The sequence below is a fragment of the Physella acuta genome, unplaced genomic scaffold, assembly GCF_028476545.2.
Source record: "Physella acuta isolate Inbredline_101_S28 unplaced genomic scaffold, ASM2847654v3 ptg000200l, whole genome shotgun sequence".
Classification (NCBI taxonomy): Eukaryota; Metazoa; Mollusca; class Gastropoda; family Physidae; genus Physella; species Physella acuta.
Genome location: NW_026731719.1, coordinates 1,212,058 through 1,227,402, shown reverse-complemented (window position 1 = coordinate 1,227,402; position 15,345 = coordinate 1,212,058). Strand labels below are relative to the sequence as shown.

The 15,345-nt window shown below is 32.8% G+C and overlaps 1 protein-coding gene across 1 annotated transcript; it reads left to right on the top strand.

Annotated features, from left to right (window-relative positions):
- Nucleotides 1–497: 497 nt before the first annotated feature.
- Nucleotides 498–11,591, top strand: LOC131937112 (multiple epidermal growth factor-like domains protein 10). Its single transcript, XM_059294306.1, has 11 exons — nucleotides 498–582; nucleotides 1,105–1,231; nucleotides 1,839–2,059; nucleotides 3,772–4,032; nucleotides 4,613–4,738; nucleotides 5,674–5,815; nucleotides 5,906–6,024; nucleotides 6,391–6,477; nucleotides 7,585–7,737; nucleotides 8,269–8,520; nucleotides 11,296–11,591. Exons 1-11 carry the CDS (start codon nucleotides 498–500, stop codon nucleotides 11,589–11,591), a joined length of 1,869 nt encoding a protein of 622 aa, XP_059150289.1.
- The last annotated feature ends 3,754 nt before the right edge of the window (nucleotides 11,592–15,345 follow it).

Here is a 15,345-nt window from a genome sequence, read left to right as displayed (position 1 = left end):
CTAAATGAATATATTTGATGAAATAATTCGGACTTAACAAAGTTAAAAAAGAGGCAATCTCTTAACAATGTGTTATCAATTGTACAGTAAGGCTCAATTACAGAGGAGATAATCAAATGCCTATAACCAGGAAGAAGTGTTATCATCTGTTATCTAACAGAATGTTTTTATTGTATTCGTGTTCAGCAAACGGATAATGTTATAATGCATTTATTAAGTTCAGAATCCTGTCATAGATGGATATGAAACACTGAAATAAAGTGACACACTGGCATTCTGGTGACACACTGACATTCAGGTGACATACTGACATTCTGGTGACACTGATATTCCGGTGACACACTGACATTCTGGTGACACACTGACATTCTGGTGACACATTGACATTCTGGTGACATGCTAGCAAATCTAGTGACACACTGACATTCAGGTGACACACTGACATTCAGGTGACACACTGACATTCTGGTGACACAGCGATATTCTGGTGACACACGATGCCAACAAAAGGACTTTACTTGCTGTGTACATGGTGGATTACCTTGCTGCTGAACCAAGCTAACTCATCCAATCCCGTCTCAGGTAAATTTTTAATCTAATTATAAGACGGAGTGGCTGGGGGGTAGAGCGCACGACTGTTAACCCAGTGTCTCAAGTTCGCAACCCGCTCTTGTCACTGGGACTCTGTGTCCACACAGCAGCTCTCGTTGTAAAGGCGGCTCAGCATACAACTAGCCACACTATTCCTTTATATACTAGGGTCACAGAAACAGGTGAACTATACTATATCTACTATATCTCATTTCTAATACATGCAACCATCCAACAAAAATCGATATTTATTTTAATAACATCGTACATAATTAAAAAAAATATTTGTGTTGCTTATGACATATATTTCGAACAATTTTCACAGTACAACAATGGAAAACAAAATTAATTACTAAATAAGTATGTTTATTATACTCAATTATTAGTGTGTAAGTAGTTCTTAGCAAGCATGGGACAAGACACACATTTTACATGAGCATTTTAGAGAACAACACGTTACAAAATTACATAATGAAGTGTGAGTACTGAAGAATGTGCTAATGTTTTTTCCAGGATGTGACTATAACCCGACTGAACAAGCCGGCACCATCCTAACACCAAACTACCCGAACACCTACCCAAACAATGTACATTGTAGCTGGAAGATTAGTGTGGCCACCGGTCAAATCATCTCACTAAAGTTAGTTTTTTTGTAATTTCATTTGTGTTCCATATGAAACATCAAATATTTATGTCATACACAATTAATTGACTTTTTCTTTAAAGCAGTTTTAGAAAGGTTAGTACTAATAATAAATGTAACTACACCAAAAACGTTTATAATAATCAATAGGTGAGGAATTAAAAAAAAAATATAGTTATTAGGTGTGTCTTTATAAAAAATATTATTATAAAGAAGGAGAAATATTATTATGGATTTATAATAATTTTAAATTTAGCTTTACATTCACGCAGAGGCGTAGCGACCCTTCCCGGCGCCCGTGGACAAACTTTCAATTTGCACCCCCCCCCCGGGGGAAAACCTTTCAATTTTCAATTTGCACCCCCCTCAAACTTTCAATTTGCACCCCCCCCCCCCCATATATTTTTTATATTTATGATGCAAAATTGCTGCTAAAATGATATTTTAATTTGTTTTTCCAACCCATTTTGAAGCCCCCTAGAGTCGGCGCCCGGGGACATATGTACCGCCCCCCCCCCCTCGCTGCGCCTTTGCATTCACAATAACTTCATTGCGTCTTAAAACTTCAAACAAGCCGTACATCAAAGTACTCTCGCCTCTACAGGATGAAGACGTTTAACCTAGACTTCTCAGATTATGTGGTTTTCCATGACGGCCCAAGCGCCCAGTCTCCCATCATTGGAATCACGAGGTACACAGGTTTCTGGGACAATACAAAGCTGACTGATACTATCATTAGATCTACAGGACCGGAGATGTTTATCTACTTCTATTCAGATTATTCGGTCGCAGCTTCAGGTTTTGGGGCATCGTACTGGGCCCATGGTGAGTAGGCCTAAAGTCTATAGGCATTGTATTAAAATAAATACAACGAATTGCGATGACATAATAAGATATGTTGAAAAGTATTTAGCAACAGGATTACTTGTCGCGCATTGCTGCAATCTCAGAAGAAACCAATATGAAAAGCAAACAACAAAATACTTTATAAATTGCCTAAACTAATTCAGTGTCTTTGCCTTAAATGATTAAATATCTAGTTTTAACTCATTTTTAGCGCAATTTCCATTCTGGAGAATTGCGTTTATTAACTCGTCATTTCTGGGAATGGATGGATGAATGGATGGATGGATGAATGTGTGTCCGGGCTTTAAGTCGTATCTCCTCCTCAACGAAGCAATACCGAGGACTATTTCCAAAAGCAATTATGTTAAGCAAGTTACGAGGATGAACATAGGCTATAAAAAATCCGGGTTTCTTTCATGTATTTCCCGGAAAAGCCAAAAAAACCTCGAAAAAATTCAGTTTTTGGCCCATATCTCGGCAACCAGACCACTTAGCGACTTGAAACATGTACCAATCGATTTCTGCCATAATTTAGAACAATATTGCCGAAGAAAGTTTTCAAAAATATCCTCTCGTTCGGTCACAAATTTTAAAATTACATAAACACCTACAAACCGATCGTTCTTCTAGCTTGAACGCACCCCAGCATTATACGTCAGAGCTATTTTTAGATAACATAAGGAAATTGCGCATAAATGTCACTAGACTTTTTTTAATTAACTTGTTTTTTAATTAATTAAAATTTGGACCGAATTAGTAGGCATTTTTATCCAACCACACCACACGCGTCATCACGTTCAATAGCTGCGCCATCACGTTCAATGGCTGCGACATCACGTTCAGTAGGCGCGCAATGGTTTTTAGTCATGTAACTCTATGGACGCCAGCGAGAAAATTCTCAAAGTTATTTGAGAGGTGTATAAATTCATTTAAAAATCTTGCACGGCGTAGTTACAATTAATATGGTTATAAAATCCTGTCTGTCTGTTTTTTTTTCGGACTTTACTAAAGATTGGATGTATTTGATGTTTTTAATATTTTCGGTTAATAAATAAAAATTAAAAAAAAAAGCAAAAACAATTTGGTTTTCACGTGTAATGGCGACATAAACAATGGCCGCCATATATTTTATTGTATACATTGTAAGCTAAAAATAGAAAAAATAGGTCATGGTGTTTAAATTTGCATAGTTATTTAAAAACTTGATCTGCAAAGTTTTGTAAACAAAATAACTATAAAGTGGGGCTGTCAGAAATCGATCACGGAGTTCCTTTACAGCCAATCAATGTTTGTCTTACGAAAGTGAAACATCGGGTTATAACTTAGGCTTGATGAAAATAAATAGAAACGTAGCCTTAAACTCAACAAATTATTTTCAAGTTCTCTGGATCTGCAACTTGTATAGCATTGATTCTAAAAATATTAATTTTAGGCTTAAGTTTTTACTAAAATTTTATCTTTTATTAGTTTTATGGTCCTAAATCTAAAAAAGCACATTTTTATTCAATGTCAACAACATTACGGAAGAAATCTCGTCAACTCGCTGGTGTCTATTGTAAATAAAACATGTAAAATACTGCCTGCCTGCCTTCCTGTTTTGTTATTGAATAATGTGAATATATTTTTTATTCAAGAAATGCAGAGGTTTTCATATTATGTTTAAATACATAAAATTAAACTCATTTTTCCAGAGTGCAAGAAGTTTACATACGGCATTCCCGAGTGCAGCACTTCATGCAACTGCATACAAGAGAACACACTTTACTGCAACAACTTCGATGGTACATGTATCTGTAAACATGGATGGACTTCATATGATTGCTCGACTGATGTCAATGAATGCTCAAACCCACATACGTGTGAAGATGAGTACACAGAATGCAGAAACTTAAACGGTAGCTACACGTGTGACTGTAGACCAGGATTAAAGAACATAAATGGAAAATGTGCAGGTATTTGTATGGGTGTTTTAATAAAAAATTAACATAGTCGTGTTTTTTTTATATCTATGTAAGCAGTTGGGCAACTGTTACTATCATTCCCTAAAACAGTTTATTTGTTTTCAAATTGATAAAAAAGAAAGTCGGGCAAGTTGAAACAATTACAATATTGCAGCAAAAATGGTTTTGAAAAAAAAAATTAGGGATCGTCGATCAATGTTTAGTTAATTTTCTTTGACGATTTATAATAGGCGGGAATGTCACAGTTGTGCAATTTAAATAAATTTGAAACAATACAATGTAAGCTTTGTGTAAAATAACACGTATCTAAATTGTAATAAAAATAGACCAATGTGTATCTATTTGGAGCGGGGCCCTAAGAGCTGTTGTGCCATATTTTTTTGCATTTCAATAAAATACACTTTCATGTTTTTTAAATAGCCATTTTCTTGTTATAAAAGTCACTTCCTAAACATATTTTGGTATGTATCATTCTAATGTTGTTACTTACATACAATTTTGTAATAAATACTTTTTATGATTGAATAAACTCTTAAAGTTAACATTGCTACAATATTGTATCACCCATCAGACTCCTGCAGCCCACAAAATCGACAATGTTCTCACTTATGTGGGGCGACTGAGAACCCGCACAAAGAACATTGTTATTGTCCGATTGGAATGGAGCTGAGTTCTAAAGACAACATGTCATGTGTTGGTAATGTATTATTTTACAATTTATATTCATACTATTCGAAATATTTTGTATTTTTATATTCATTTTATATTATATTATTATTATATAATATCTCTAAACACTGACTTTATACTACACCCCTAACCGTTTTAGATTTATTTAGACAGTATCCCATTAACTTACATGTTCACAAAATGAAAGATATACATTTAGAGTTTAGACCATTACAACTACTAGTCTCAATGACAACGGATGTGGACATTTAAACTATAATATTATGTTTGCATTGTGCCATTCGAACAAATAATAATTATAATTTTATGATTAATAAGTATATCACAAACAACCCAAAACTTAAAGAAATGACTAATGAATATCGGAATATGTAGTTCTATATATTTTAACTCATCTATTTTATATTTATGTTATTTTGTCTAGAATGTAGCAATTGGCATTACGGCAAGGATTGTTGCTATCCCGCCACCTGTAACACATACAACACACAGTATTTCAACAAAACAAACGGGTTGTGTACATGTTACTTAAACTGGACGTCCACCAACTGTGATCAAGACTTTAACGAATGCTCCCTAACACACAGCCCATGTAATACTACCAGTTCCGTGTGTGAAAACTCTTATGGATCTTTTAAGTGCTGGTGTCTACAGGGATTCGAAAGTAGAAGTGAAAACACATGCAGAGGTATATACTGATTTATTTCAATACGGATTCTGCAACATTTCGTTGCTTGCAATTCGCTCATCAAATAGGCCTACCGGCCAAACTAAACTTTTCTACACTCTGTTTTTTATGTACTCCAAAATTTTTAGCTTAAACTAATATTTTTTGTAAACGTCTACAGCTTTGTTATTATTATTTTTAAAATAAGATATTTAACTAATCGATAACAAAGACTTTAAAATTAAGATTCATTTAGCAACATTATCTTTTCCAAGAATGTGGTCGTGTTCTTACCAACTCTTCCGGCATCATTGACACTTACACATATGATAGATATCACTACATAACAACAAGAGTAACCACACCCATTTGCACCTGGACTATTCTTGCTACACGTGGCTATGTCATAGAATTAAAGTAAGAAAACATAGATACATTTTTTTTGCTGCTTACAAAATTTAAAATTATTTATAAACTTATTTTATTTGGTAACTAAAATACTTTCAGATTTCAAAGCTTTATCATGTACAATGGCTACCAAAGAAAATTCGGATATCTCGAGATTTACGATGGTGGAGACTCTAAAGGAACTTTACTGGCTGTCTATGATGGTATGATGTACCGTGGTAGGACTCCCGGCAATGTTCGAACAAGAACAAATCAAATGCATATTGCACACTTTACCAGTCAATATGGATATGTTAATCAATATTTTACTGCATCTTATAATACTTTAGGTGAGCTATGATAGATATTGTATCGAATAATGGCCACTTCGTACAAAAAAAGACTGTCTATAAAAAAAATTAAGAGAAATAAATAGGTCTACATTATCTTGTGATAAATTAAATTGTATTCCTTTAAGTTTAGATAGAACATTTCAATATTAAAAATGTATTTATAGACAAAATAAGCTTTTTGAATTTTTTTACCAATTTAAGAGATCTAAAGTGACAAAAAATATTACTATTTTAAACACTGTCTTCACACAGTTTGCCCACCTTTCATGTATGACACCAACTGTTCTGTACCGTGCAACTGTAACCAGAGCAACACAGAATATTGTAACAGTACCAATGGTCAGTGTGTGTGTAAGTCAAGATGGACGTCACCCGACTGCTCCCAGTACAAAAACGAATGTCAAGACAATTCACTAGCCTGTCCAGATTACTCTGACTGTATTTACCACAACAACGGTACATTCAGCTGTCTGTGTAAGGAAGGATTGCAGCAAGCAGCTAATGAATCGTGTAGTAAGATTATAATTTTTAAATAATTACAGAACACTATTTAAATTTAACTTTTAAAAACGTTTTAGTAGTCATAATATACACTAAAATATTTTTGTTTCAAGCTAATTCGAGGTTTATCCACTCCGCAAGTCAACCTTCAACGGATTTCGAAGAACTTGTATAAACGATATTTTTAAATTAAAACTTATTTTTTCTTTTTAATGTTTTGTAAATAATTATTTGTTTTAAACAAATACATTAATTAACATTTTGGTATTTCAAAATGTACATTCAACCAACCACATCATTCACCCGATGTTACATTATTGCAATAGCGTTACTGTTGTTATCTTGTTTGCGTGCTGTGTGGATGTGAGTTAAATAACATCAGTCGCCAGGGATGTGTGTTATTTGTCATCTATTAACCTATCGTTCTTAATCAAAACCAACACCAAGAAAATCGCAAAAATAAATAAATAAAAAAAAATAAGCGATAGAAAATTTAAATGAGAAAATAATTATATTATTATAAAAATATGTATATTGAAAATTTGAAATAATTATTACATCTGATTTTCTTGGTTGAGGTTTCAACTATGTGGAAGCCGTGTCGGCCAATTAAAATATTTTTAAAACTATGCATTACTTTACACTAATAAACTTAGTACATATATATATATATATATATATATATATATATATATATATATATGATCATTTTAAATAAAAATAAAAATACGTGAAGGAAATTTTTTTTTCTAGTTTTAACTTCAGGAACTGCAATTTGTACTGTAAAAAAATGTTCTAATATCTGTGTGAGAGTTTCAAAAGTAGGTCACACAGCTGAAGAACGATGCTACTGTCCAATAGGCACGAAGCTACACGGTGATCAATGCCTAGGTAATATTTAGCTTCATTATAATACATAACTTATTTTGAAATTTTTGTCACAAGTTTCACTTAAAGCTCTCGGTAAACTTATTGATGGTTTTAAAGTTTTATTTTACACTAGCTTCCTGTCCCTGCTTGTTGCAGCGGGGTTAGAAGAAAGTCCAAGGATAGCCTGGGGCACATCATACACTATCGTAGCCTTGGAAGACGCGCCTGGTTAAGTTTAGTGAACGAATATAATGCGTCATTGCATTCATAGTCTATCGCACAGTTTGAAATGAAAGTAGGCGCCATATCGATCACGCGATTGCCCTGGCGTCGAATAGCACCTTGCCGGGCGCCGCCCGTGCAAAATTGAACATTTGTCTCCGCAGAAATCTTATCGGGAATATTCTCATTTACTTCCCAAAATTTTATGGCACTCGGATGAGCGGTGTCGAGTTTGAAATTTTTTTTTCCTTGCAGAAAACTTCCCCAGGATTATTCTCAACAACTTCCCAAAGTTTCATGGCGATTGGTGAAATAATGCATGAAAAACAAACTAACAAACAGACATACACATACTTTGCTTTATATAGAGAGAGATAATCTAACCAGTTTTCTATACCTAAAGTTAAAAAGAAAACACATGTAAAGAAAAAGAAAATTACTCAGGGAGTACATAATCTGCAAAAGAACTTAAGAAACAAAGAACTAAAGACACACTTATTAAAACAGATAACTAAACACCTTGTATGTATTATTCAGTGTGTCAACAAGGCAAGTTTGGACCTGACTGTAACCAATCCTGCTCATGTGTGGTCAACAACACAGCGTCATGTGACCCCAGAACTGGTCAGTGTAAGTGTAAATCAGGCTGGACGTTTCCAGACTGCTCTGAGGATATCGATGAATGTCAGCAAGATCTGTACACTTGTCCATATTACTCGTCATGTACAAACACGCCTGGTGACTACAACTGTACGTGTGATAGAAATCATGGTTACGAGAATAATGGAAGTAAATTATGTAAACCTATAGGTACGGTACGTTTTTAAACGTTAATTTTAATTTACACAGAATTTTCCAAGCCACTCAACATGCATAAATACACTAGGCGACTATAACTGCTCTTGTGATCGAAGTCAAGGCTACGAGAGTAATGGAAGTATATTATGTAAATATATAGGGATAGCCTGAGGCACAAAATCGAACCATTCCGGTAGCCGCCGATGCGAAATTGAATATAAACCCGCATGAACCTTCTCGGGAGTATTCTCATCAACTCCCCAAAGTTTCATAGCACTCGAATAAACAGTGTCAAACCGCTTCCTACTTTTATTTTGTATATACCGTATATAGAGAAAAATTTCACCCTCCTGGGGTGCCGCCCTTGCAAAATTGAAAAAGATGGTTTTTTCAGAAAAGTCTCCTTAAGTGTTCTAATCAACTCACAGTTTTATGGCGATTAGTTGAACGGTGACAAACCGCAATCGAGTTACTTTTATGTTTTATATAACGTATATAGAAAATAATCGAAACTCGCCAAGCTGGGACGCCACCCCTGCGAATTTGAATACATTTTTTTGCACATAAATTTCCAGGATTATTCTCAACAGCTTCGCAAAGTTTCATGCGGATCGGATGAAAGGTGTAGTAATGCATAAACCACAAACATACACTCACACATACATTGCGTTATATAATTATATATATATATATATATATATATATATATATATATATATATATATATATATATATATATATATATATATATATATATATATATAGGTTTTCAAACAACTTTTGAGAATCTGAATGATTAATTAATTGGTGAAAGGTTGTTATGTGAAGTGCTTAGGGCCTAAGCTTTAACAGTCTGAGTAATTTCCTGTCATGTAAACATTGGTGGAGTATTCGCAAAGTTATTACTCGCAAGGTTATTAGAACTGCAAAGACTTCCTTTATAATATAAATAAAATATTATATCAAATTAACTTTTGCAATTGATTTTTACTATTTCATTACAATACATAGCTTAATTTATAACGAAATATCTATTTAAACGAATGCTTTACTTTGTGATTTTTGTTTTTCCTTTATATATACGTAACGATTAATTTCAGAAACTGTCATTATACCAAAAGATTGCAGTTACAAACTGTCAAATGTGACAGGCATAATTAAGAGCCCAAACTACCCATCTCACTATTATGACAATACATTTTGCAGTTGGAATATTTCTACTGCTGTCGGGAGAGTGATCACTGCAAGGCGAGTTTCTCAGCACATGAAAAAGGACACTTAATACTTACTATAATAATAAAACAAAATTTTGAATCTTAGAAAAAAATACTGATGAATGCAATACAGACCATTTAAGTAGCATTTTTACTTTCTCGTACACGAAGTATAGATGATGTTTTGTAAAAGTGCAAAAAAAATCGAAATCGAGATTTTACACCTCCCTGAGTCGGTAAAGCATAGTTTTGCAATTTCGTCCATATGTCTGTGTGTATGTAGGCCTATATGTATGTGTATTTCTGTGAACACGATACATTAAATATCGTTACAGCTAGTTTAATGAAATTTCATAAATAAATATTATATCAACATTGTAGTACTGTTTCAACTTTTCAGCGATTTCCAGCAAACGGAAGTGGAACTTATTCTATTGATATTTCAAAAGCCAAAACTAGTAGCCTAGTACTGTTTCAGTTAGATAAGCGAAATTTCACATATAAGTAAAAGATCTAATTCTCTGCCTTCTGTCAAATTTAAAAAAAAAAATTCCGTTGATTGGAAGTAGTACAGGAATTTATAAAGTAATAATATCCAAGCACTGTTATACACATATAATTTATAAAACTAATAACAAAAAATAACACACGTAACAGCTGTCAACGTATTTTAAAATACCATTACAAAATTAATAGTTCGTCGTTTTACAGGTTCCCTCGAATAGATTTAGGTCCTTCAACTTTATGTAATGACGACCGCCTCACCTTTTATGATGGTACAGACAGTTCGTCACCGTTATTAGGAACATACTGCTATGTACAGTCACCAACGCTTATCAGATCAACAAGCAACAGCATGTTCATTTCGCTTTCCACTGGTTCTTACCGCTATTCAAATGAAATAGGATTTAATGGAATCTACATGTCAACCTGTAAGCAGTTATTTGCACAAAAACAATATTTAAAAAAATCGTATGTGTACTTACAATGTACTTGTATGTGTAATGTAAGTGTTCGTATACGTGCGCGTGTATTTACACGTATTAGTACGCGAATACTTTTACGTACACGTTCACATAAACGTCTTTTTAAATTTATAACAGTATAAAATATAAGTACCTATGTGGTTTATCAGCGTACATATTATGTCGATACATGCTAATGCTATGCTTTTCTCCCTTTTGCTTTCGCATGTTTCAGTAACTCAGAAAGTTTAACAACTTGTCTTTAAATGTAAAGAATGTATTGGTTCTTTGTATTCTACAGTTGTTTTTTTTTTTTTTATAACCGATAATTTACATTTTATTTCAAAAAAGTTTTAGAACTTTTCACTTGACTCAAATTTAGGTCTAGTAGCTTCACTGCATTTTCCTTCAGGCATAACATTTTTTGTTTTATTGTCACCAGATATGAAAGACGAATACGTTATTGTTTGGTATTTTTGTTACTTTCTTGAAGTATCTATCCAACATTTAATCTTATTTAACGAAATTCAACCTTGATACGCTTTTACCGTGTTTAAATTGGCATACATAGAAACCATTGTATACAGTCTGCAGAAATTTCATGTTTGGGGAGAGCTGTGCGAACTCGTGCAACTGCTCGAAAAACAACACTGAGTACTGTGACAACCTTTACGGCAACTGTATCTGTAAGCCAGGCTGGAAGGGTGAAACTTGTAAGGAGGACGTTGACGAGTGTCTGGGCACCAACAATCACCTGTGTCCACCTAAATCCACTTGTGAGAATAATCAAGGCAGTTATAATTGTACATGTGTGAAGGGATACAGAAAAAACCAGACCACAGAAGAATGTGAAGGTAGGAAATATTTACAGAAAGATTTTTAGAACCAATTACACATACTTACATTTAAAGATAAACATACAAGACTAATTTTCAAAGTTAAAATGAATTACATTAAGCTAGAATCTACCAATTAGTTCACAATAATATAATAAATTCAGTTGTAATTTTCAACTATATTTGGACTCTATTAATTTACGTAATTTATGGAATTTTATAAATGATTGAAAGAAAAAAAAACAGTTTTAAAAATTGAAACCATGTTGATATAAATAAAAATAGAGTTAAATCAGCGACGACATAATTTTTATTTTATTTTCATTTTTAAATTTATTAGAATGACAAGCTTATTTTCACATGAAAGGGCACTTTAATAAAAAGCTAACATGTATGGTGATTTTTATAGGTTTCATAGTTATTATTAAAACGTGGTGTCTTTCCGTGCAATAACAAATGACACATTTTAGTTTAAAAGTATTACTATAAAAGGTTTGTATTCTTTTAAAATAATTTCTTCCTATATTTTTTATAGAACGTTTGAAGTATTTAATATATATATATATATATATATATATATATATATATATATATATTTATTTATTTATTGCTGGGTTCATTAAAGTTATTTTCCATTTCATGCTTTCGATTAATTGCTAACAAAAACTAAGACAGTGAATATTAACATATGAGGCTAAAAAAAACCCACGATAAATAGCTGTTAAATATATATTTGTTGAGGTTACGTAAATTTCTGTGGTAGCTGATATTAATGACGTTTTCCTATTTCACCATCTTCATTAAAAATTTATGTACAATTTCATATCCTCTTATAATCTTGTTTGTTGGGCAATGGGTTTTAAATTTGGCTTTTCTTATCTGCATAAGTTCTTAATAATTAAACTAATAAGATGTTTTGCTGATTTATATATTTTGCTGATATATATATATATATATATATATATATATATATATATATATATATATATATATATATATATATATATATATATATATATATATATATATATACATATATTCTTTTGGTAGCAGTATGCGAATGTTATATTTGGTGTGTGAAATTTACCACTAAGCCAACCTTATACCTTATCTCACTTGGACGTCATAAATGAATGTCTCCAAGGGATTGGGCTGGAGTTCGGATCTAAGAATAGAGATTCATTTGAGGTTAAAAGACTATAAAGGGTGGGGTTAGCATAATGGGATATTGGTTTGTGTTGTGCAGTGTTGGGATAGACCGTTCCCGAACCGAAAACTTGGTCGTCAAGTATAAGTTATTGTTTGAAATATTTTGTTTTATCAATACAGCGTTACAATGTCATTCTTGACTACACGTAGACATGTATATGTTAATGGAGTGCCGTCATTATGGTGTAGGTAGGGACGTTTATTTAGAGCACACGCCCTCAAACTTTACAATATACGTCAGTTATACAACGTTTAAGGTAATCAATACAAGCATAAAGTCTAAAGACTGAAAAACTGCCTTCTGTTTTGTCTAATGTTTTGTTTAGATCAGTTAAGTAAAAGAGCTGTCACATCTAATCGAAAATAACTGATAAGTCTGACACTGCTTTGGGCGTGGAAATGTTTACGCTTTTTGTGCCAAAAAGTTTTCGTATCTCTTCGAATAATAAAAAGTTAGCAATATTATTTCATGAAATTTACAAAACACAGTGTATATGTTTACATAAATTCTAAAGCGAATAGCTTTATTTTTTTACAGTAATAGGCGAAGACTGTGGACACCAAAATAATTGTTCTCACACATGCAGAATTCAGGGTGATAAACAGGTTTGCCACTGTCCAGATGATCTACAACTTGACGAACAAGGATTAATATGTGTCGGTAAAATACTGTGGTTGATTCGCCTATATAGTTAACGTTTTTATTCGGTGCATATTTCCACACCATTCTAATAGTAATCAGTTTTTAAATAAGAAAATGCTCATACTTTATGAAAATGAAGTAAAAAGCCCTGCTATGTGGTGGGGGGGGGGGGGGGGTACCTGAAATCATTCTACCCTTCCTTAGGCTTATCTAATTCTATATAACTGTCCGGGTCAGTGCAACCGTGGTGAAACCCACGGTGGTTAAATCTTATCCTTAGTCTAAATAAAAACTACTAAAAATAAAACAAACTTTAACAATATAATAAAATTTATTTAACAAAAATATGGAACCAAAACTTACATAAAAAAACTAGAATCTAGATCTAGATCTAGACAAAACAAAACACTCAAGACATACAAAACAGAACTCAACGAAACAAAACACCCAATTTCGGACCACCGTCCTAGAAAGAGGAAAAATAGACAAATCAATTCAAAATGTAAAAAAAAAAGTTATACACAAGGCCTAGGTTGACACAATTGTCAGCCTAAACAAGAGGCTCTCATAAATGAAAGTAAAATCTACAATAATCCATGACTAAACCCAGGCTATCATACTACCACGTGGTCTGGATACAACAAACATTGAGACTTCTCAAAGTCGAAGTGACTAAATAGATCTAGTACGTAGTCACTTTGTATACAAAATAAGCAAACTATTCAAAGGAAAACATAATCAAACACTATAAAAATAACCCCACGTTACCATACACCACATAAATGTGACACAGAAACTCTTCAACACACAGGCCTCGACATTCCAGCAGAATGTCCCTCCCTGTCCACACAAACATTCACGAAAAAAAAAACCAATACTACGCACAAGAAAATAGTCCCTAATACAATAATAAGTAACATTCAGGACTTAAAGCAAAGTGGAGCCACACTCCTTAAACAATGTTTGCATAAATAACATCAAAATATAAACAAGACAAAACAATTATAAACCATTTTAAAATTCTAATCATATCAGCGCCAGAATAGCGGACTACTTAATTAGAAACCACAACAATCCTCAGAGGAACACAAAAAGACATTCACCTTTTTGTAATAAAATAATTAAATAACTCCCCAGCCCCTTACACAAAGATGTGTAGTTCGATACTAAGAATAAAAAAATATCAACTGTTAGGATTTCCGTGGGTGGTTCGAAACTAGTTTTCTGAATTACTTAAACTTAATTAAAATAATAAAATAGCATCATAAAAATTGAATACTTTTGTATCTTTTAATATTTCATTATCTTTTTATTTTTGCACCAAGAAAAATGGGGTCTCCACAAAAAGCTCTTTCCACTGCATTTGCGCTCTAGTATACGCACACTTTTTGCGTTCATTTTTTGCGCAATAGTTTTAACGCGATTCAGTTCTAATTTTAAAAATTTAATTATTTAAAAAAATGAATCAAATATTTCTTTTGTTCTATTGCACTGGTAGTGCCATTCCCCTTACTTTTATATAAGAATTCACGAGAAAATTTAGGGTAGATCACACCCCTCTTTCTTTTTCATTGTTCCAGATATCTTGCAATATTTTACAGATGAGTTTTTTTATAAATATGTGGATTTAACATTAAACATTTCTGCATTTACACTAATTGCACGTGGTCGTGGTGTCTTTGCTAATTTAATTTTTTTGCACAGCACTTGTAAGCACTTCTAATTTTTGTATGGGTCTAGTGTTGATGACACATTCCCTTTGCTTGTCGGTATGTGGGGCTGGTGGTGGTTTGTTCGTTAATCTGTAAAATATTTCTTCCATCTGCCGACTTATTTCTTTTAAGTTAGACGTATGTTATTTGTTCCAAAAAGCAGTCCTACCTGTTTTGAACTTTTCTTAAAGCGACAATATATTTTCTTTGACTATGCATTACAATTTTTAAAGATAA

Coding starts and splice junctions, on each gene's coding strand:
- LOC131937112 (XM_059294306.1), top strand. CDS start 498: ATGCCAACAAAAGGACTTTACTTGCTGTGTACATGGTGGATTACCTTG. Junction 5,816..5,905: donor GGCTATGTCATAGAATTAAA/GTAAGAAAACAT, acceptor AAATACTTTCAG/ATTTCAAAGCTTTATCATGT. Junction 6,478..7,584: donor ATATTGTAACAGTACCAATG/GTCAGTGTGTGT, acceptor TTTTGTCACAAG/TTTCACTTAAAGCTCTCGGT.